The 23,876-nt window shown below is 39.1% G+C and overlaps 1 protein-coding gene and 1 non-coding gene across 3 annotated transcripts; both read left to right on the top strand.

The window, feature by feature from the left end:
* The first annotated feature begins 780 nt into the window (after window positions 1-780).
* On the top strand, window positions 781-851 carry trnag-ccc (transfer RNA glycine (anticodon CCC)). Its single transcript has one exon. It is a non-coding gene; the product is annotated as a tRNA-Gly (tRNA).
* A 290-nt stretch (window positions 852-1,141) lies between these two features.
* On the top strand, window positions 1,142-14,653 carry LOC106909343 (cytotoxic granule associated RNA binding protein TIA1-like). 2 transcript variants are annotated; one of them, XM_088009099.1, is made up of 11 exons: window positions 1,142-1,399; window positions 2,123-2,219; window positions 3,255-3,353; window positions 3,705-3,759; window positions 3,888-3,975; window positions 5,784-5,859; window positions 6,143-6,251; window positions 6,338-6,433; window positions 7,499-7,583; window positions 7,857-7,995; window positions 11,573-14,653. In XM_088009099.1, the coding sequence occupies exons 1-11, from the start codon at window positions 1,374-1,376 to the stop codon at window positions 11,723-11,725; spliced, it is 1,023 nt and encodes a 340-aa protein (XP_087865225.1). In that variant the 5' UTR covers window positions 1,142-1,373; the 3' UTR covers window positions 11,726-14,653. The 2 variants fall into 2 exon arrangements, with proteins under 2 accessions (XP_087865225.1, XP_087865224.1); XM_088009098.1 differs by having other exon boundaries at window positions 1,147-1,399; window positions 11,570-14,653.
* The last annotated feature ends 9,223 nt before the right edge of the window (window positions 14,654-23,876 follow it).

The following is a 23,876-nucleotide window of genomic DNA, read 5'->3' as shown; positions in this document are numbered from 1 at the left end:
TCTACAAAGATAGATATGGATAAATACAAAGCAATACTGGAATTGAACTACTGAATTCAGAACTACTGAAGCGCTACTCCACCACCATGAGCAATTCTTGAAACGCTCTGCTTTATTGGTGGATCTCAAATGAATAAAAAAAGGAAAACAGTCTCCAGAAGTAACAATTACAGCCATTAAGTATATTGATATTGACTTGTTAAATAAGAAAAAAAAATGCTCAATTTAAGTTTTTCTCTGATACCGTATTTCTCTGGTTTCCATGGAAACGTGTTTAACTTTAACAGTTTAAGATTAATGATCAGTTACTTTATATCTCTGATCCTAACTTGTCTTGACTTATCTTAACAATGAGGGTTACATCAGTTGTAGTGCTGACAGGCTTTCCCCCCATTATCATATAATGTTCTGTTACCGTAGGGCTCCGTATGTTATCAATTGATAGCGTTCCTAAAATTACAGGACCTTCCATAATTACTGGTAACCCTAGCAAACATGCACGATACACACGAACATGTTAACATGTTCCATGCCAGAAAAACAAGTTGATCAATCAAAAACAATACAGACAGCTATTAGGTTCTTTTATAATAATCGTGTTAGATTAATATTTTTCCAAAATTTCTGTGGAAATTAAAAAAGTTTTTATGTGTCAGCTTTATAATGACTATAAAGCTCAAACCAAATTCAGTCATTAGTTGGAGCAGTAATCTGGTACAACAGCCACACCATTCCGGATGTTGAGGATGGATACTCTTTGTTGATGAGAGCAAGCAGGCGGCGCCGCTGGTGTAGTGGTATCATGCAAGATTCCCATTCTTGCGACCCGGGTTCGATTCCCGGGCGGCGCACGTGTTTTTTTGTTTTTCCTTTATAGTTTTGCTATGTTGCAGAAAACGCTTAATTTCGAAAAATATGCATAGGACACACAAATCCAACAACCGTGACTTGAAAGCGCCTTTTTTGTCTGTGGATACAAAAATAACAAATTACCATAAATCATGGGAACAATTAATTGTACAGTTTCATCTTGTGAGTGGTAACAGGGTGTGAAATTACAGTGGCCGCCATACAGATGTGATTGGAAGGCACATCTTTGTGTGGGTGAAGGAGCGTTTGATTTTAGCTTCATTTCAGCGCGCTGCTAGGCTGACGCTGCTGACGCCGTTCCTCCGCCATCTTCAACTTCCTATTGTTTGCCTCAGACGGAGAGGGGGCTGTATGCTGCGTGTGGGAGACCTGAGTTGGAGACGGATTTCTCATTGAACGGAAGATATAGCCCCTGTGCTCCTGGTCTCTCGGGTTCAGTCCAGACCTGTTGTATGTCATTGGAATAAAGCCCCCTCCGAGGACTCGACCACTGAACCCTGACGATGGACGACGAACAACCTAGAACCCTGTGAGTAACTGTGGCACTGTCTATGTCCTGGAATGCTCAGGCTTCGTCTAGTTACTGCAAATGTTTCCACGTTGTTACAATTAGGAAGCTGTAAACCTTTGTCATTTCGCTGGCAATATATTTATACTTTGTTATTATCTCACATCAAGTATGCCACACTGAAAGACTCAAAAATTAAAAAATTTCGGCGCACAAAATTAAGGTTTTATTTTCAAGTGTAAATAAACGGATCGGTAACTCACTTTAAATCGAAACTGAGTAGCTAGCTAGGCACTGCTGCAATTAGCTAAAGATGGGACATCATTTAATTTTAGTTATATAAAACATATCCGTGTTTGCATCCATTGTGGTGTCTTAAGAGAATATATAAAACGTGTGTGGACTGTAAGGAGATTTTAGAAAGTATAGTTTGAGCCACAACTTAACCCGAGGCCTGTTTGAACCGGTTAGCGAGATCTCTAGCCTAGCTAGCTGGCAGACGAGCCACGTCAACGCGCTCACAGACCGCACCGGACACCCCTGACTGCGGGGATGTCCGTTTCACCAGTCGCATGTGGAAACATAAACCAATCTTTAGTTTAATAGCGCCCCATTTTTGTTATTTTTCTTTTTATATTAGAAATTGCGGTGTCTGTGGCTACCCCGGCGAACTAGCCTTTGTTTGCTTGCTACTTCCTGTTTGACTGGGACTCAGTTCGCCCATCTCTCTGTCTTTGCTTGTAGGTATGTAGGAAATCTGTCCAGGGATGTCACCGAGCCCCTCATTCTACAGGTCTTCCAACAGATAGGACCTTGTAAGAGCTGTAAAATGATCAATGATGTAAGTGACTTTTTCCCTCCCATGGTTTGAGATCTCCTGTTCAAAATGTTGCTCACATGATGCCCATAAAATATCAAATACTAGAGGTGCACCTGAGGCCGATTTCCGACTTTGACTTTGTGCAACTTTGATCTGCTGATACCGATTTTAGCCCATTCCGTTTCATTTAGCACACCATTGTTCCCAACTCCTGATAAGTTAAAACTTTTAACAATTACATAATGCTTATTATGAGATAAATCATTGTTTTATACATGTACAAAACGGTCTCTCTGTGTATCAAAACACAGGAAAAACTTTCAGGCTATTACACACATATACTACAACTATTACTGTTTTCAGCAATTCTGTAATGAGTCATTACTAGTATGTGGAGCAGAGGGAACAATCGCCCAATGGGTGCTGGTGTTACACAGCTCCGCAGTTTGGTTTCATTTAATTTCTTATAGCCATGGTCAGCCATGCTAACTGTTAACTTAATTCTCAGTGTGTATTTCCTATAGACCTGGTGGACGCTCAACCGTGAGGTTTCCAAAACACTGGCAAGAACCATGATTTGATTTTGCAATTTCAGTGTTTCCGTTAAACAGTGTACAGCAAAAGACAAAGCACTTCATCCTAATGCCAAAACTTTATATTGAGAAATGAGTTTGTTCTAAATTGCCATATTTCCATTAAGCAAATTTATTTTCCAAATGTCAAATGGCACAATTTTAAGGTCAATGGAAAAACACAGCTACTGATAGTGAAAATAATTAATCTCTCTCAGTAACAACTTCTACACTGAGAAGCGTTGTCAATGCAGCACAGATGCGTCGGTGTGGTGCATTTACAGCTTAGAAAAACAATAGGAGTTTTTAAACATTCTGACAGGTTGATCGCCGTTCAGGGTCAAATTGGTTGTTTTCAGCGGTTGATTTCTTGGTGCATCTCTAGTATGAACTCATCACTGACACACCAGGCAGCTGTGTGGTGATGTGTTTCACACATAATTAAACTGTTAACTTATGATTAGTGTTATTTTACTATTGACAGACGGCTGGAAATGATCCATACTGCTTTGTGGAGTTCTATGATCACAGGCATGCTGCTGCCTCATTGGCAGCCATGAATGGAAGGAAAATATTGGGTAAGGTAAGCTATCGTATCTACAGGGTGAGTGGGGATGGGGAGTCGGGTCTGTGGGCTTTCCAAAACAGAAATGAAATCTAGATGAATCATACAGAACGTGTGAATCTGTTCTGTTTGTTTATGAGTGCTGCATCCAAACCTGTCAGGTTGGATCTGTCCAAAATGATTTTGATGTAAATTGAGTTGTTAAGAACAGTGAAGTAAAAGGTTAACATTTTATTCTGCAAAGGGCTTCATAAAGTTCCTAGGCGTGCTCACATTAAATTGTTTTTGTCCACCTTTAATGTAAAGTCATCTATTTTTTTTTCTTTTTTTTTTAAACACGCCCCGCCTTGTGCTCTCTGCTGTCTGCAGGAGGTCAAAGTCAACTGGGCCACAACACCATCCAGCCAGAAAAAAGACACAAGTAGTAAGTACTACAAAAAAAAAAGAAATGTTGTTGTGACCAGATTATCTGGTATTTCTGTTGTTCTGCGGAGAAACTTGATATGTGTGGAAGCCAGAAGGACTAATGTGCAAACCGTTTTGCCCTTCCAGATCACTTTCATGTCTTCGTCGGAGACCTCAGTCCAGAAATAACAACAGAAGACGTCAAAGCTGCCTTTGCCCCTTTCGGCAGGATATCGTAAGTTTGGAGCCTGAAATTGATTGTTGTTTTTTATAGAAATGGACTTTAAATGAAGGACAGAATGCTCTAACGCCAGAAAGCAGCACAGCATTTATTCTTTCCAGGCTAATATCACCTACTTGTATTTGAGATTCAAGCAAACAAACAAAATAAAAAACCAAAACACAAAATTCTTAATTTAAATTTTTTTTTAAACCCAGGGAGAGTCCAAATTACACATGCATGTTTAAACAGTATGCATAATTTGGATATATTCAAATAAACCTGTTGCAATAAATCAATATATTGCAATTTCATTCATGGACTAAAATGAATGTATAAGTGATGTAATAATAGTATAAAAACATATTAAAAATGTTTTTAAACATTTTTAATATGTTTAAAAAAAGTTAAAACCAATCTTGCTTAGACTTCATAATCTACTTAATTTCTAGTTTTGGTTGTGTGGTTTTTATTTCCGTTTTCTTTATTGTATTTGGTTATTTTTAATTTTTTTGAAAATGGTGTTAAATGTTTAGAAAATTAAAATTTATTGATCTTTGAGACGGCAAACTTTTGTTATTATACAATTATTATTACATCACTTAAAGATAGTCTCAAAACAACAATATTATCATTTATCACAATCATTTTTGGGATTTGTAATCATGACTGGCCTTTACTCAAATTCATACATCCACCCTCACAAATACTTGAATAAATGTTGGTCAACTGGTTTCTCCTTGAGCACTTATCTTTATATATTTGATCACTCTTCTTGGTAGAGTTGGGGGGATTTCATATAAACTGGTTGGGTTTGTGATAAACCTTGTACCTTTGGAAAGCCAGTTTATTCCACCTGGTGTCACACTTGTAAGGAAAATGAGTTCATATGTGGCTTATTCCCATTAAGAAACTATTAAATCCATCTTGCCATCGACAAATGTCTTATAATGTAGGCATGTGATGGTGTAGATTAGCGTCTGCCTAACCGGAAAAACAAGGTCGGTCATCAGTAGAGGCAGTCTCAGTGCTGAGAGATACAGGAATGAGATTTTGCAGCCAGTGCCAATCGTTTATCTCCACTCTCAGGGACCAAAGTGACTCACAGAGGGAGTTTTATCAGAGATTATCTCCATAATTTGGAATGACCTTAACACCATGATGCATCTCTGCTCATGTCAGAGCTTCCGCCTTCCAGATCAGCCTTTCCCCATTCGACTCCTTCAGACTAGCCAGCAAAAATGAGCAAATATCTGGAGGAACTGGAAATCTTCTGAGAGCAATACTTCTCAGTGAAACGCTGGTAAAAACATTGTTAAAGAGTTAATAGAGGAGCCATGTTGTGATGACTTCCTGAAGGCGGAGCTTCAGAATGAGCTGGAGCTTCTTAAAGAGACAGAGTTAAAATAGAAAGTAAAGTTTCTTTTAGGTTATATTTGATGTATACAGCATTTTTATAGCAAATGAAGGTAACATGTTGCATGGTTACATTTGGTACTATAATGTATAATTTTCCAACATGTGTTATGTGAAGAAAATACAATACTGGCCCTTTAAACTTCAATCTAATCCAACAAATAAAACCCATCAGAAATCGGGAGCAGATTGAGCTGTGGAGGTGTGTAACCGGTACAATCCTCATTCTCTGCTGCTCCACCCACTGATGCTGCACCTTTTGGTGAAAATGAACTTTTATTGCCAAGAAGCGTTGTTACAACAAAGAAGTAATGTTCCACGTACAGTTTTGTTGTTTTTTGTGTGTGTAACAGTGGTGTGAAGTGCCTGCTCCAGGTTTGTTAAGGGGTTGTGTTCTTTGTCAACAGGGATGCTCGCGTCGTGAAAGATATGGCTACAGGGAAATCTAAAGGCTACGGCTTTGTGTCTTTCTTCAATAAATGGGTAAGAAATCACTATTGTGTTGTTACCACTGTAGATTGTGGTTATGCAAAACTTTGTGGTAAGCAGGGTTTGGTCTGTCGTAATAAATCAATTAAATCGTATGATAAATTAAAACGAGCTCGGTTTTCCATTTGCATGATTTATAGTTTTTCTCTCTTTCTGCTTTTTGGCCTTAAATTTCATTCAATCTGGTACTAAAAAGTCTTAAATATGACTTTCTGAAACTTGCACGAACCCTGGGTGTGCAGCTCTCGTCGATAACCTGATTGTTCGTTCTTTCCAGGATGCAGAGAATGCCATTCAGCACATGGGGGGTCAGTGGTTGGGGGGCAGACAGATACGGACCAACTGGGCCACAAGAAAGCCCCCTGCTCCCAAGGCCACCTATGAGAGTTAGTGCATATTATCATACCGTTTCGGATCACCTGCTGTGTTGAACCGATGGATTATCAGTAACGTGTGACATTCGACCCACCAGATAACTCCAAGCACCTCTCCTTTGATGACGTCATGAGCCAGTCCAGCCCCAGTAACTGCACCGTGTATTGTGGTGGGGTCAGCACAGGACTCACAGGTGGGCAAACTCCACAGTTTGTCACTGCAGTTCTTTTTTTTTTTGTAGCAATTCACATTGTGAGTAAATTTGTGGATGTAATCTCTCTAGTTTACACTTTTCAGACGATGTTTTAATCGTTCTTGTTCATGTTTTTGAAAACTCATCAGATTGAGATTTTTTTAAGTGTTTGTAAATTGACTCTGGTCAAAATGAAGCTCTTCTACGCACTAATATCTCTTATTATATGCCAATAAGTTATATATTTGTGGTGAATCACAATTCAGTTGAGCCATTGAAGTTTTTCAGAATGATGAAGAGTGTTCTGTCGATCAGCTGTGATCATGATAACATAAAATTCTGCAACTTTATCCTGATCCTTAAAATGCAGGACATGTAAAGTCCAAAGAGGTATTTAAAAATACTTTTTGAATATGGATATTTAAGTTACTTTACTTTTCTCCACTAAAGGACAAGGGAAAATTTTCTCAGAATTATCACTTTTAATGTCAGATTTTTTTTTCTTTTACCAGAAGTCTTATGTTTTTTAATAAGGGGACTTTTTTAGTGTCTTATGACACGATTGTAGAAAAACAGTGTCTTTAGTAAGAAGCCTTTTCAAATTTGTTGTAATACAGACTACTACAGGAGATCTTTCCTTCCTACAGCCTTCACCATTTACGATCATTCTTTGAACAATCTTGAATTAATGATTTGAAACATTTATTTCCCTTTTGAATTTGAACTCCCTTGTTTGGGAAACCAACATCTGTTCTGGTCGTTAAATTAGAGCTGCAATCCCCGGTAAAACTAGTTTAATCAAATTCATTATTAAAAAAATAAAATAAAATCAGCTCATCCTGACAAAATGCTGTTAGAAACAATATAAAAATAAACCAGGAAAACTTCAAGTTAAGCAGGTTTGCTGTCAGCCTGAGGAAATGACATCACTAACATTTTTGGGAGCATCTAAAAACTAAAACAATTTTCACCAATGAATACGGTTTATCTAGACCCCTGTTAGTGATCATGACCCTTTGACCCCCAGATCCAAGTCCTTAATGCTCCTTTCTGCTTCGTTTCCAGAGCAACTGATGAGACAGACCTTCTCTCCATTCGGACAGATTATGGAAGTCAGAGTTTTTCCAGATAAAGGCTATTCATTTGTGAGGTATGTGGAGTTAAACTGTTTCATAATCGTACCAGTCGGATCTTATACAATACTTTATTACAGCTTTTTCAAATGAGAACTAGAACAGGTTTTTCAGGTCTCTACTCCAACTTGGACCGATTAGTTGTATACAAAGCAGTGTCTCTGTTCTGACTGAGAGCATTTGGCCTTTCTGATCTCTGTGACTTCTTTGTTTTTTTTTTGTCTTTAGTGAATAAGCATTTATCCAAACAACTTTTCCACGGTTCATTTGTCCAACTGTTTTGTGTTTAGGTTTAACTCCCATGAATCAGCGGCCCATGCCATCGTCTCCGTCAATGGTTCTTCAATCGAGGGCCACATAGTGAAGTGCTACTGGGGTAAAGAGACGCCAGACATGATGAACTCCATGCAGCAGGTGTCGATGCCCCAGGTAAGGATTCTGCAGAAGAGCAGCGTCTGTTAGTGGACGAGTTGTTTTCGACAGTATGGACTGACGGTCTAAATTTACCTTGTTCCTTTGGCATAGGCAGTAATTGTTGTGGTCAATGTCTGTGTAATCAGTCAGTGTATGTGATGTTGGACACAAGCTAGTATTTACAGTAACAGGACTAGCAAGTGTGAGCCTTTCTGTTGTGGGGTTAAACTGGCTCTGGTTTTATCCGCTCCTTATTTTCCTGTCAGTTTATCTTTTTGCCCAATTTGATATCGGCATACAAGTTCAGCAATTTCATATTTATACAAACTGATATTTTTTCCTTCAGGTTTAAAAAAAAAAAAACTAAATAAAAAAAAAAACAGCATTCACAGTTTGCAGGACACTGTAATATCCTCATTACACCAGGAGGTGGCAGCATATCAGCATTACCATAAAAAATTCAAATATTTAATTCTGAAGGTTCTTCACAGCAATTGTAGTTCGACTTTGTTTCGTTTCTCGTTACCTTCTTCAGTTTACATTGGAAATTTAACAGAAACAGTGGAAAAGAAAATGTGAAAAAAAAAAAAAGACAAAAAACCCATCATGGCTCCATTGTTGCTGTTTTCCAGAACCAAAGGCTTTAGCTCCCTCCACAGTTTCTCTCAGGTTCAAGTATATATATTAGGGCTGAAACGATTCCTCGAATGATTCGAGTACCTCGATTACTAAAATTCCTCGAGGAAAATTTACCTGCCTCGAAGCTTCGTTAATTTATGTTTTAATAGTTAGCGCACCGTGTTCCGGCCGGGACTTCATTTGCGTTGCGCGGAGCTCTCACTTCCGCCTCTGAGTTGTTGACAAAAGCTAAGTCTCAGCGGCATAAAGTCCAATCTTCAAGATTGGCCCGTGGGGATTTTATGGATTGATGATAATGCCCGACTTTTTATCGTTTTTGGGGAACCAATAAGCATCCTTAAAATGACTGGGGGAATGCCTGGAGTACGGCAGCATTTCTCCTCCGGGGCTGCTGGTTGAAAGCGAACGGCGGGAAGAGCGCTGAGGTGAGCGGATAGACTGAACAGGGCGGGCGGCTGAGTAGCTGATGCTTACCGTGTAAATGTAGCTTTACCGACGAACCGCACAATAAATTTCATATCCCGGTCTGAAGAAACGGGTGGCGGAGCGCATCGTACATGGCTGGTAGATGAGTTTCTGAGTGTGACCAGTGAAGGTGTCGTAAATATCCCGTATTGCTTCCCCCCGTGTTCGTCCCCCGGTCTAACGGTTCGTCAGTCCGCTGGTCTATTTCCTCCCCTCCACCCCATCTTACGTTCGTTCATTCGCCCTCTCCTCCCACTCCAGGCGGCATTTCCCATATTTTCAAACCCAAAGCGTGGCAGGTTAGGTGGCAAGGTGAGTTTAATTAATCTATTAAACTCACTGAAGATGAATACATAAACTAAAAGCTGGATTGTAGACATTTTTTATAAGCATATTTGTGAGCCTGCCTCTTTGTTATTAAATTCAATATAATTTCAGATTTTTCTATAACTTTTCTTCTGGTTAACTTAGAAAGTGAGCTATTATTGTTACAGGTTAGTTTTCTAAACTACAAAAAAGCAACTGTTAGGGATGCTCAAATATGAAAAATTGGACTGATATTGATATCTGATAGTAACACCGGTATTATGCCAGATTTACCAATATTTCATTTTATAATTTTTTTTATCCGATTACTCGATTAATCGTAAGAATAATCGATAGATTACTCGATTACTAAAATATTCGTTTACAACAGCCCTATATATATATATATATATATATATATATATATATATATATATATATATATATATATATATATATATATATATATATATATATATATATATATATATATATATATTTAAAGGGCCAGTATCATGTAAAATAGTCTTTTTTTTTCAGCTTAATGTCTTGTTACGATATTCCTTCATTAAAAACATACCTATAGAGTGTTCTCTTGATTATGTCATGAATGTTTGAGAAATTCTTGAATCTCCCATGGCAACCATTCAGCTCTCCTACTTGGTTCCTTCAGACTAGCCTGCAGCAATTAGCAAACACGTGGTGGAACTGCACATCAGCTGAGATTATATGAGCTATTTCTCAGCTCAACGCTGGTAAAAATATTGATAAAAGGTGAATAGAGGAGCCATGATGTGATGACTTCCTGAAGGCATAGTTTCAATGAGCAAAGAGATTCTTAGAGACATACGCCCTATTTCAAGGCGTTAAATTATGAAGTAACATTTCTTTTAAGTCATATTTTATATACATTTAGAATCATAACAACTGTAGGTAACATAGTTACTTGACTGTTCTATAAAACAACAGTAAGTGGCTGGAAAATGCATAATACTGCTCCTTTAGCGTAAATACAGTCGGACGAGTTGATGAAACAAAAGATTGCTCTAAACCTAAATCTGCTACATGTGTCAATTCAGGGTTTAAATCAATTGGGTTGACTTTGTTTTGTTGTTGGATGTAATTCTGAATCAAACTGCATTTGAATTGGGTTAAATAAGACAACCTTGGCTTGAACTAGACTGGATATAAATTTGACTCATTTGTCCTGTAAATGGCTTGAGATGCTTGTTATAAATTACAGCCACATATTCTTGAATTCTCACTGGCTATGAAGAGAAAATGTGTTTCAGTTGTAATAGAAAACCCTTACAGGGCTCCAATTTAGAGGTTTTAATTGTTTTTTCTGAAGTAACAAAATATAAACAGAAATGTACAAGATTTCTCAGCACATTTTGCACATTTTTGTACTTCCATGTGTTTCTACTGCTCCTAAAACATCCCAACTGCTTACAAAAACACTCCGCCAGCTTTTGGCAACAAGTTAATGTTGTTTGGTGCCATTTCAAAAACCTGCAGGATGTACCATCACAAATCAGCAGACACTGCTCCTCCCCTAGCAACAACCCCATCAGCTAGCAACCCTAGCTGAGCCCCAGCATGTTTGGTCAGCAGGTTTTACCTGTTTTATGAGCAGGAAACTTGCTCTTCAGAAATTGCATGCTTGTTGGTTGTGCAGGAGATTCTACTTCTGTGTTTTTCAGATTTATTTTTTTGGTGGGTTATTGATTCACTGCCAACATACCATTGCTAACTAGCTAGCTGTTTTTGTGTGTCTCAAGGATAAGTGCAAATGTACACTGCTAAAAAAAATAAAGGGAACACTCAAATAACACATCCTAGATCTGAATGAATGAAATATTCTCATTGAATACTTTGTTCTGTACAAAGTTGAATGTGCTGACAACACAAAAATCATCAATGGAAATCAAATTTATTAACCAATGGAGGCCTGGATTTGGAGCCACACACAAAATTAAAGTGAAATGTACCCTTTATTTTTTTGAGCAGTATATTTTCAGGTGTCTGGACAAAGTTTGTACATTTCTGTGGTGGTATGTGTATTGATGTCTATTCATTATTGCCTCAAAAAGATCTCAAACTTGTGAAGTGTGTGGATGTTTGGAGTGCTGCAGAAATCCGTACTCAAGACGTCCTTGTCCGCTTTTAACCCCTGAAGCAGAACAAGATCGGCTTCGCCGCAGCCCAGCCCTACAACCACTGGGGCCAGTGGTACGGCAACGGGCCCCAGATCAGCCAGTACGTCCCCAATGGGTGGCAGGTCCCCACCTACAGTGTGTACGGCCAGGCCTGGAACCAGCAGGGCTTTAAGTAAGTAGCACGGTGGGCAGCGGGGGCTGCTCTTCACCGCCTTCTCCTACTTCAGCAACCACAGGACTTCACCTTCAAGCAAGAACCAGCTCTGGCCACAAGAGGGAGCAGTATCACCCGACACCTTCCCTGCTCCCTCTTGACTTCCCTTCCTCACCTTTTTTAGAAGATTAAGAAACGAGCACACACCTCGACCCCCTTCTGAACTGAGATCTAACCCGCCTCAACACGTCCGTGTTGTAGCCCTGCTCCCTGTGGACAGCTCATTACTTTCTGTTTCAACAAGTTTATTTCAAAAATGTTTCAGTTCCAGTTTTGTCCCCCCCCCTCGTCCCCACGACTAAATTCTAAAAAAGCAGCTTAAAAATAGAAATGAAAAATGATTTATCATGCAACTTGATGAGAGTTTAAAAATAATTCTTGTTAGTCAGGACTGTCCTTTAAAGCTGTTGTTGATGTTTATGTCCATTCATACCATTCATTTCTTTATTTCATTGCTCTGTTTGTTTTGCTTTTCCCTGACTTGGTCTGAATATGAATGTCATGGAGTTTTGTGTTTTTAGATGTCCTATGTGCAGTGCTATGTGCACTCGACAATAATAAAGGAGAAGCTGAAAGTCTAAGCTTGTATTAATTGATCCCACTCGAAGGTGAATAGAATTATTTAAGTTCCTGTGAAAATCTGTTTCCACTTGAAACTTGAAGGTAAAAATCTCTTGAACGTTTAATAATAGCTTTACTTTCTGGTTGATGGGATTTAATCTGATCTTGTTTGAGTGAGGCGGGCCAGCTGAAGACTTCCTCATGGTGTGAAAAGAGGCCATGTTTGTCAGGGCGGCGGAGATGGGATGGATTTAGTTTGGCGTCTTAAAGCTGTAGTTTGCAACTTCTGTAAAAATATTTATTAAAACTGTCAATATGTTGTGACAGTGTAATATGAAATGGATAATCTGTGAAAAGAAATGATCTCCACTTCCTCCCAGAGCTATAAATTCACCTGACCAAAAACTACCAATTGGAGCAAGGAGGCGCTGTCAATCAACTTAATGTATCCACTGCTATATATATATATATATATATATATATATATATATATATATATATATATTTAAAGATTACCTCATACCGTACTGCAACGACATAGCGACAGTTTAAAAAAACATAAAAAATCTATTTCTTATAAAGGTTGCATTTTACAGCTTTAAGCCTGTTTGCTTTTGGTCTGCTTGTCCACCCATCCAAATTAAACCTTCTCTTTCTGTACTTCTGTTGAATTTTGTTACAAGCTATTTTTTTTGTTTACTTTTTTATTTTTATTAATCCAGCCTTCCTCATCTTCACCTTCCTGTCTCTAGCCTGTTTTAAATTCCAGTAATTCTTGTGCACAGCGTCCTTTTAGCTCCCTTTCACCTCGTCTCTTCTAACCTGCTGGCATTTTGTCTTTCTCTGCCTCTCTCTCTCTCTGTTCCTCTTCTTTTGCAGTCACTTACCGGCCAGTGCTGGGTGGACTGGCATGAGCGCCATCAGTAACGGTGGGGTAATGGAGCCCACACAGGGATTGAATGGGAGTATGCTAGCCAACCAGCCCGGTATGGGAGCCACAGGATACCCCACGCACTGATAGGTGGGCAGGGCGGGAGGTTTGTCAGCGATTCGGCCCGTTTGATTGGCTGCACGGTGCCCTGTGTGTGGGCGGGGGATGTTTAGACTCCGCCTTCCCGGTTTGCGGCAGGACTTAAAGACTCTTAACGGGATGTGGAACCTAACGGGGGAAGGTCGACATCTGTGAAATGTAAATGATTCTCATTGGTGGGAACGGGTGAGGGAGGGGAGGGGTAATGGGAGCCGGGGAGCGCCCACTAGTGGTGGGGAAAGACTGGCCAGGGCTCTTACCTTTTTAAGTTAACTGTAAATGAGTACAAAAATGTAAAGAAGAAACTTTTGAAATGTTTTTTTTGTCTCCCCCCCCTCCCCCCCCAGGGTTTTACAAATTAATCCATTTTCTCATATTTTCTTTGACGGCCACTAAAAGGTGGATTAAAAAAAAAAAAAAAAAATTCTTCTTGCGTTGGAATCCACCCACTCTAATTTGTGAACTGAGTTATTTGAGATTTTTTTTTTAATTATTGGATAAAAATCAATTGCAGGGATTGTTACCACTGCTGTTTCTCCGTAAGGGCAGGTAAATATTGCACAGCTTCCCCCCCCCCTCGTACTCAGCAGACACATTTGGTTTCAAGGAGCGTTTCCTTTCTGCATTCCTTTTCTCTTCCTCCTATTTTTTTCTGACAGCCTCAAATCCTTCTCGCCATGTGTAAATAACCATCTGTTGATTCATTTGGAAACGATGTATGTATAAAAAAAAAAAAAAAAGGAGAAAAAAAAAACAATTGCTACTGTTGACTGTGGGTGCTTTGCTTTCAGTTCGGTTTTGATAATTCAACAGTTAACGGCAACATTGTACGTAGCAGAGTGGCGCTATTTAAATGTGACACTGGTACAGTGAACACAATTCTTCCTGGCAGGGATAAGACGGCATTGCCATGCAGTGCATACTTAAATCTAACAGAGTTCAAATGTTAAAAGGTGAATATGTATGTTTGAAGTTGATTTTTTTTTTTTTTAAATATCTATTGAAACGCCAGTATTTTATATTGAAACTGAGTGGATTCAACCTTTACTCTCGCTCATTTTGCCAGAGAATTGGGGAGGCCTACATCGTAACTGTTGCCTTATAGAGCTGGTTTCTTTTAGCTGACGAAACACTTTTTAATTAGGCAGTGCCTACAGACATTTTCAAGCCCTATATATATTTTTTTGGTTTTGTTTAGAAGGTTGTTCAGCCCTGATAACTGTTGACTCTGCTACTGTAATCAATGTTTTCTCTTTTTTTTTCTTTGCTTTGTCCAATTAAAATGCTAATGCACACATACCACATGCTTGCTTTGTTTTTTTTCTCCAAGAGAATGATTATCCATGAACAAAAATCAATTAGCACTTATTTTCCTATTTTATTTATTCCCCACTTTTCCACCTTTTTAACTGAATGAACAGATGAGCGGCACCATCGCCGTTCAAAATTCGAAACAGAAATCTCAAAAGCATTTGGAACCTTTAAATTGCTTCATTTGTCCAAACCGAACTTGGTTGGGATTTTCTGTGATAGACCAACACAAGCTGATTCAGAAATGAACAATTAAAAGCAAGTGATAATTTACAAATAAAACCCAAAAGTGGAGTGCATATGTATTCAACTTCAATGACTTTGTAGAGCAACTTTTCTTTTTTCTCCATTAACAACCAAATATCTTTTGGGGTAATATTTATACTCCCCTCCCCCCTTCTTTTTTTTGGCGAAATGGCTTAAGCTCAGCCGTATTGGATGGGAATAGTCTGTAAAATGGTAAAAAAAAAAAAAAAAAATTCTTTACAAGTGCTAGTTGTATTTCTAGCCCCTAAAAATACCAGATGCCTTCAGAAATCACTTGACTAGTAAGAATAAAATAACGTAGGACTGCAACCAACCAAGACAAGTCTGTCCGCCTAAATAGAGGGTTTCAGTCGGTAGGAACCATGTCACAAGCCGCTGTGTTCAGGTGGGGTTTGTGTTCAGTCAACATTTGAACAGGTTCATTTGTTATACCAAAAGTAACAAACACTCCAAGATGAGCTGTACTTTATTTATTCCTTCTGTAAATTACAATTTAGTTTAAGAGATTATAAAGTCCAAAAGCGTGGATGTTCGTTGTAGTTCCAATAAAATTAAGTTTTTCTTTAGACACTGTAATAAGTGCTGACAGTATGAGCACTTAGACATGACATTTTAAAAAAAAATCTCTTTATCCAACTTTAAAAACTGCCATATTTTATTTTATTTAAATAAAGTTATTGTGAAAATCTTGCATTTCATATTTGATCCACTGCAGTGGTGGAGAAAGTACTCAAAAAATGTTCTTAAGTAAAAGTCAAAGTACCACATTAACATTTTACTTAAGTAAAAGTAAAAAAGTACTGGCTTTTAAAAATACTTAGTATTAAAAGTAAAAGTACTTGCTGAATACATAACCTAATCACTATTATCATTAAGTGTGCCAATAGTATTTAATTTGAATACATCATAAATGTGCCATTTTAATAAACAATGTCACAGATTAAACATGTTCTTATTGTGTTTATTCTCTGTAAGAGTTTAGACTTGAATATGTGATTCTATGCATCATAATTTCAGGGATGGAAACATCTTGTTTCCTGTCCTAACATAGCATGAACTTTATTAGTGACATTTATTTAGAAAGAAATCCAACTGAAAGGGGATGGAAAGAAGGTAGGTGAGGGAGGACATGCAACCAAGGAGCCACGTAGCAGAGTTGTAGTCGAGACCACCGAACCCAAGACCAAGACCAGCGCCCTGCGCTACATGACACAATAAAATGAAGTGCACCTATCAAAATTGGTTCTCAGATTGATCTGAAAGATCCACATTTCCATAAAAACACCTAGATATTAAATACTTAGAGCTGAAATATATTTAACCAGTATCAATTAAAACTTATTTCATTCTGTTTTGCTTTCATCGCTGTGCTACAATCCGCAGAGGTCTCCTGCCATCCCTATAAAAATAACGCCCTGGGCAGTTGCCCATATTGCCCATGTCAGAAACCACAACTGTCTGCACCATTAAACCATGAAACATAGCAATTAACGGTAAACAACACTATGAACACTGTTCATCGGCACAACAAGCAGAAGGAGCACCGTGACTGTTCTCATCCTCCCTCCCACTGCATGTTTGCCACCATGACAGTAGACGAAAATCAATCAATGAGCATGCTCTGTGTTCATTCGGCAATTAAATAAATGTGTGTGTGTGTGTATATATATATATATATATATATATATATATATATATATATATATATATATATATATATATATATATATATATATACACAAACACACACACACACACACACACACACATACATTGCAGTTGTACACAAGAACAAAGAATGGCTCTCAGTGAGGCTTCAGTCCCATCAACCTTAGTAGAGATCCGTCCAGGAGAATCGGATCTTTCCTGAATGTCATATCACTATATTGCACTTTGGTCACAGCGTTGTCCCATATAGGCAACACCTCAGTCAACACCTTCACACAATAATTCAGCGCATGAGTGACAACTTTTTTTCATCGCAGATGCAACATGTGTCTCCGTACAGCTAGCTTTGCTAGCATCACGTCCACAGATCTTACCTTTCTTTAAGCTTTCCTTCCCAGTGACACTAAAAGTTGGATAAAGTCCCCACCGTCTGTGAAAGCGAAGCGCTGTTGGTTTTACATGTCGCCATATCTTATGATTTATGCAGCTATTATCGATTAGTTAGACATCTTCTCCCGCTCAGAGGAAACCACTGCATGTCTGGAGCTCCGCGTGCGAGTAAAGGTGGAGCCGATGGGTGACAACAGACACTAAGTCACGTTATTGCTAGGATTTTACGGCGCCACCTTAAGTCCCTGAACTTCACATTTTAACGGACAAAAAGCGCAACGCGACTTGGATGTAACGAGTAACGCGACGGTTTTGTAGAAATGTAGTGAAGTAGAAAGTACAGATACTTACTGTAAAATGTAGTGGAGTAAAAGTAGAAAGTACCCATTATTAAATCTACTTAAGTAAAGTACAGATACATGAAAATTGTACTTAAGTACAGTAACGAAGTACTTGTACTTCGTTACTGCCCACCAGTGATCCACTGAGTTCTTCTCAAACATAACCCGTGTTCATCTTCTAATGCTTTTTTTTTTTTTTACTATGTGTGTATTCGGACAATTTTTTTAATATTTTGTTTGTTTTTACAGCATGCCTGATGAGAAAAAGCAGACTACATGCTTGTGCACTAGATGGAGCCATCAGTCCACATTTAAAAGCAGGTTGAACAGAGGAGTCCCACAGATCAGCAGCTTCTGCTTTAGGCAGCAGAGACGTGAATATGTGAACTCATCCAAACAGAAACCCAAAACTATTTCATATCATGTTTTTACATATCCATCCATCCAAATAAATAAATATATATATATATATTCTGAGGGTCATGCTGACCTTTGTGTGGTGCAGATTATATGGCGGCCTATCAGAGCGCAGCGCCAGTTCTCCACAGTCTGAGTAAATCCTAACTGTCTGAAAAAACACCGGCAGCAAGAGCTGACAGGCTGATAAATGGTTTGTGTCTTCCTGACTGGGCTTTAATGGACGCAGAGTCTGTTAGAGAGAGAGAGAGAGAGAAATGTCAGGAGATGACTTAGTGAGCAGATTACAGCTGTAATCAATCAAAAGAGCCCAGCTTGCTTGCTTTTTTATCTGCTTTTTTCTTTTCTTTTCATCTTCTTGGATCTAACCCTCAGCTCTACTAAAATCTTTTCATATTTCTCTCTCTCTGTCAAAGAGGGCCAAATTTAGTTGATCTCTATTGATTTACAAAAACAATTAAAAGGGTAAAACATCCCTGTATAACCTACAGTAATAACTTTGTAAATAGTATGAAAAAGGTAATTAAAAGTAGTCTCTTAAAATAGCTCCACAGGTGTTCCTGGAGAACGACTTTTCAAATTGACTTTGTTGTCCTCAAAGGGACAGTATTATGTGTTTTCCAGGCACATGGTGCCATTTTATAGCATAATCAAATGACTATGTTACCTTCAGGTGTTTAAAAAATGCTTTATATACTGTATCAAACATGACTTAAAAGAAATTTGTCTTGAAATTGTGTCTCTGTCACTTTAAAATCTCTTGCTCTTTTTGAAACTCCGCCTTCAGGACGTCATCACAACATGGCTCCTCTATTAATCCTTTAACAACGTTTTTACCAGCGTTTCATTGAGAGCTAGCTCCTATAATGAGCTCAGCTGATGTTCAGTTCCCCCAGGTGTTTGCTAATTGCTGCTGGCTAGTCTGAAGGAGCTGAGTTGGCGATTTGTGGCAGAGGGCCGCTCTGTGAGACGGGAGCTCTGAGGAACTGCATCTCAATGGTGAAGCTATGTCCATCCAGGTGACTTGCATAGCTGAACGGTTGCCATGGCTGTTAAAGGATTTCTCAAACATGCATGAAAGAAACAAGGCAACACCCCATGAATGTTTGTGATTCAAACATTCATGGAGTGAATGTATGCTATAATATGTATATGCTATACATATTATAGCATATATGTATGCTATAATAATCATACATTATAGCATGATGCAAAGCTCAAAAATGTCAGTTTTACATACTACTGCCAATTTAAGCCACATTGTATCCTCTTTGGTTTATGGTCCATTTGTACGACCGATCTGTGACCCAAGCTTTTGCTTCCTCGTTGATGTCTTTAGAAGTTGCTTCAATATTTCCACATATTTCTGGGATTGATTTACACATTTTGGACCAAAGAAAAAAATATATATTCCTCTATGGGACACAGAATGAATCTCCTTCCAGAGCATTATTATGATGGTTGGACATTCCCATCATGTCTACACTTCCTTATAATTGTCTGAACAGAGGAAGGCGCCACCGTCAAGCATCAGTCAATTGTTCCGAAGGACGAACCAGACTGGAGCTGCTGCACAACTCTCCTCCTGGTAAAAGGTATATGCATCTTTTTATTCAGCAGATGTCAACGTTTGGGTTGAACCGATAGGGCTATGTCACATATTTTCAGTACAAAAGTGTGTACGGTTACGTTACATCTCTACTAAACATTCTAACAGGAGTGTGTGTCTTTAAGCTACCCCCACTCCAACCTATATTTTTCCTTTAAAGTTTTTAAAAGTTAATCAGATTGTTACAGCTGTTGAACATACACGATGACCACATGGAGAGAATAACCTGAACCACCAGCGTTTCTTCTACTTTGCATGTCGTTGACTGGCTGTGGCTGACTTAAGGTGTGTTAAAGTGGCAAAGCAAAAACGGGTTTGTGGAAAACGTTGGGGTCTTGAGGGACGCCGGGTGTCCTGTGAATTGTTTGAGCGAATGTGCGTGTTTGTCTGTGTTTCCATGCGAGTGACGGCTTGCTGCAGCGGCTGACAGCAAATAAACATGTTCCAGTAATTAACCTTGACAGGCCCAATGTGGTGCCAACAGCAGAAACCTGCTAATGACACAATTAATCCATAATTAAGGCATTCTGTCACACCGCACTCTGTCAGAGAACGCTGACGAGTGTGTGTTGGAAAGACTTGCTCACGTCGGTGCGGAGAAGTAAAGCTCATGCGAACTCAGACGTCATGTTTCTTTTCCTCAAAGACGCTTTTATTTTGAGCAAATACCACTTTGTCAGTGATGTAATCATGTATGTTTAACCACTGTGGTAAAACATTAAGGAATGAAAATCTTGAAGGCGTAACGAACGGCATCTACTCCTTAAAGGGACGACAGTCTTTAGTTAGGGTTAGGGTTGGTTCCTGATATCAGAAAAGAGCAAACACCTGATTTTACCAAAGTAAGAAAACGTTCTGATGGTGATTTTGAAGAAGTACATCAATATTTGGTTCTCTGATGAAGTCTTTTAAAAATTACTTAGTAGGTGTGACAAAAAAAATAAATAAAAAAAAATAAAATACCTGTGATGTAATTTACAAGATAACAGGTGTTCTGCTAGGCACCGTCCTCAGACCTCTGACATCTGTGTTACAAATGTTTGCTCCACTGCTCAGTTTCAGCTGGGAGGTGTTTTCTTACACATTCAGGATATTGTGAATCAGTAGAAGACATGGGCTGTGACTCAGCTCAATAATTCACATTTCTTATTTGGTTTGCCAAACATGTCCCATTCTTTGGTGTCCAGATAATTCAGTTTTAGGCTCATCAGTCCAACAAATATTGTTCCCAAAGTCCTGCTCTTTGTCCATGATCTAGTTTGGTCTTTATGTTTTTTTTTCTTAAAAAACAAAAGTTTCTTCCTTGGAGTGTTTTGAGACTAGCTTTAGCATCTTGGGATTTGCCTTCAAGCCTGGGCATTCTGCCCTGGTTGTGTTAGCAGTTGTTTTGAATGTCTTCCACTTATATTTCCATATAGTAGAAGTCAATTACCAAATAAGTTACTTCAATCTTCTTTTGGTAACCGTAAGACAACTATTTGGACGTCTCCATTATGTTTGGTTAAAGGTTATCTAGAGTGGAGGTCACGCTAGACATTTTTGTTGTCTGTCAAAGGACAGCATAAAAAAAATCAGTCATGTTCTATGACTGATTTATTTCCTCAAGATAAACTGCCGGCTCCTCTGTTTAGGCTATGGATTAACACAACGTTGCATTCTCTTAAACTTTTTCTGTTCTGTACTGGAGACTGGAATTAAACGCGCCATTTCGACCAAAGGTTTGGAATACGCTTCTGAACCAGACGCTCCAAAGCATCCGGTCCATAACGCTGTCAGCTCCGGTCAGAAAGACGCATTTAGTTCAGTGTCCATGAAATGGTATTCAGAAAGGATTTTTTATTGATCGATTTTAGTTGCCTCTGAGATTAACTCTTTACGTAAAAGTCTATAAAGTCTGCCCATGTGTACCTGTCAAGGGTGTTAATTATAACCTGTCAAAATGACCAACAGGCTTCAAATTTTTCAATCGTTTAAAACAAATACGGAAAATGTTCCGTTAACACGACCCCTGATCTAGAGCCATGTCTCCATTGTTAAGTCTCACTAGTTGGCGTCCGGTCCGGTTCTAGACAAGTTAGGTCTATCTTCATTTGAAGACTGACTCATTATTGTGGGTGTGAATATGGAAAGGAATGTGGGAATGTGGGCGGGCTGTGAGCACACAGGAGCTGCGGTGACTCAGCAATGGAAAATCTCAAGGTTGTGGTTTTGATGGACTCAAATAAATTTCATTTTGTCTAAAAGACAAAGAGCCAAATATTTCAGAGTTTTGTGCCTTCTGGTGAGGCAAGGGGTGCTTTCACACTGCCTCCTGAAGTGACCCAATTCCGATTTTTTGGCAATTCCGATTTTTTTTGCCGGGGCGTTCACACTGCTAGTAAATACGACCTGTATGCGTTCTGCAGTGTGAACGGGCAAACGACCTGAAAGTGTCCCGCATGCGCAGTAGAGGGCGCAATAGCGTCAGCATTCTCAGTGTTCTGCCAAATGCCATAAAAAGAAGAAGCTCAGTGTTTGCAGAAGTAAACATGGAGGCTAACGGTGGAGCTTAGCTTATATATTTGAAGTTGTTGTCCGGCCGGAGCAGCATATTAACAACTTAATCCTCATATAATCCGTCATGGTTGTTGTTTTTCCTCCCGCTTGTGCATATCAGGACACAGAATAGTGAGATTTGTTGAGAAACAGTGACGTTCAATTCAGATGAAGGTGACCTGAACGTTAGGTCGCATTTGAATCGGATACGTATTGGATATGGGTCACATTCGAAAAAGAATCTGACCTGTGCTGTTCACACTGCCATGAAAAGATCGGATACAGGTCGCATTACGTCAAAAAAATCGGAATTGGGTCACTTCAGGCTGCAGTGTGAACGCACCCAAAGACCCACCGGTGGATGGGAGGGTTCCACCACTTCCATCCCAGCCTGGAGTGCCTCTCACTGGCCACGTCAGGCTGACTGTCCTCCCCTCCATGCTGGAAGTTTGAAATGGGAAAAATTTGCTACTTACTCGGCAAATGTGTTTCCTCTCTTCTTTAGCGCATTAGCTCTTTTTATGAAAAGCCAAAAAAAAAAAAAAAAAACACATCAAGGAAGTGTGAAAACGTTTTTACACTTACAATTGAGAAAATATAAAAATGTTGCTGGTTCCATCAACCTTCTTGCTTAAGATACTTAGAAAAGTGCATAAAAAAATGTTGGTGGAAACACAGCTTGGGTTTCCTGATAAGTTTCTCTTGGAACCAGCATCACAACCGCCAGCAATTTTAGCTACAGTGGCTCGTTTGTGGAATCGAGGGCACAGCTTTAGCACGACAGTTCATCAGTCAGCTTTGGGCATTCACCTATCACCAGTTCACCACTAGTGTTTTCCTGCATTCCTTTTGGTAAACACTAAACCATCACAACTGTAGCTTTACTGACCCTTTCCAAAACTTGCTTAAGTCCGTGTGTTGCCCACTTTTCCTGCTGCTGTCACAGCGACTTTAAGGACAAAATGTCTCAAATATTCCATCCATGTCTGAACCTAACCAGACACACGAAACTCAGGAACAATTCTTAGATTGTTTGTCTTTAAGGCAAAATTTGAGTCCATCAAAACCACGACCTATATTTTGTGATAATGAGATAATCAGCGTCCTATTCCTCACCTCTATGTGGTCATAATGCAATGCCTGATCTGTGTACTTCTCATCTAAACCTGCAATTGGCCTGGGAGGTAATGAACAGGGTTGGCTTGTACAGTCATCTTCCTGTGGATCGTTTGAAATATTTATGTGCAGAAATAAATTCCTGCTTGCCTCGTCTTTTATTCAGAAAGTTCAGAGCTGTGTTTGCTTTGGGTGAGCTGGCCCTTTAACCACAGATTAACCAAACAACATTCAATATATCAAATTGGTTGCTATCCTCCCCCCCCACCCCCCACAAAAAAATGCCAACACTGGCCTGACATTTGAGCTAACGACTACACCAACAGCTGATAATACACCAGCTTTATGTGCTGAACCTTTTCTCTTTCTTTTTTTTTTTTTTTAGATCTTTGCTTCCCTGTTTATAACTTTGACAGCTTTATTATACGTGTCGTATACAGCCGGAGCAGCAAGTCACATTCCTGGCATTCGTAAATAGACTTTGAGGTGATTTTGTGGCTGTCAGGGTCCTCGCAATGACAGTCATGACTGATTTATCGTTACTGCGGCAAGCTCCGTCTGAATACTCCAGCTAGCAAATAAAGATGAATTTGTGCTCACAGTGTAAACACATAAATCCACTCATGGGGTAAAACACCCCGCTACTGTACGGCTGGGGCGTAGCTAAGTCTTTTCTGTAACAAACGTTAAAGCACTAAAAAAAATACCTGTAATGGTACAGTTGCAAAACGACAGTGACCCGTCATTTAGTAACTTAAGCTAACCTCAATATTTACAAGCCTCCTCTTGATAGACAGACTGACGTAACTTACCTACTGTCTGTCAACGTTGAAAAGCTTTATTCATCCCTCCAACATATTCTGCGGGG

Source organism: Poecilia mexicana, unplaced genomic scaffold, assembly GCF_051168715.1.
Source record: "Poecilia mexicana isolate PSO_F unplaced genomic scaffold, ASM5116871v1 scaffold_9, whole genome shotgun sequence".
Classification (NCBI taxonomy): Eukaryota; Metazoa; Chordata; class Actinopteri; order Cyprinodontiformes; family Poeciliidae; genus Poecilia; species Poecilia mexicana.
Note: the sequence above shows the minus strand (reverse complement) of the source record. Positions and strands in the feature narration are given on the sequence as shown.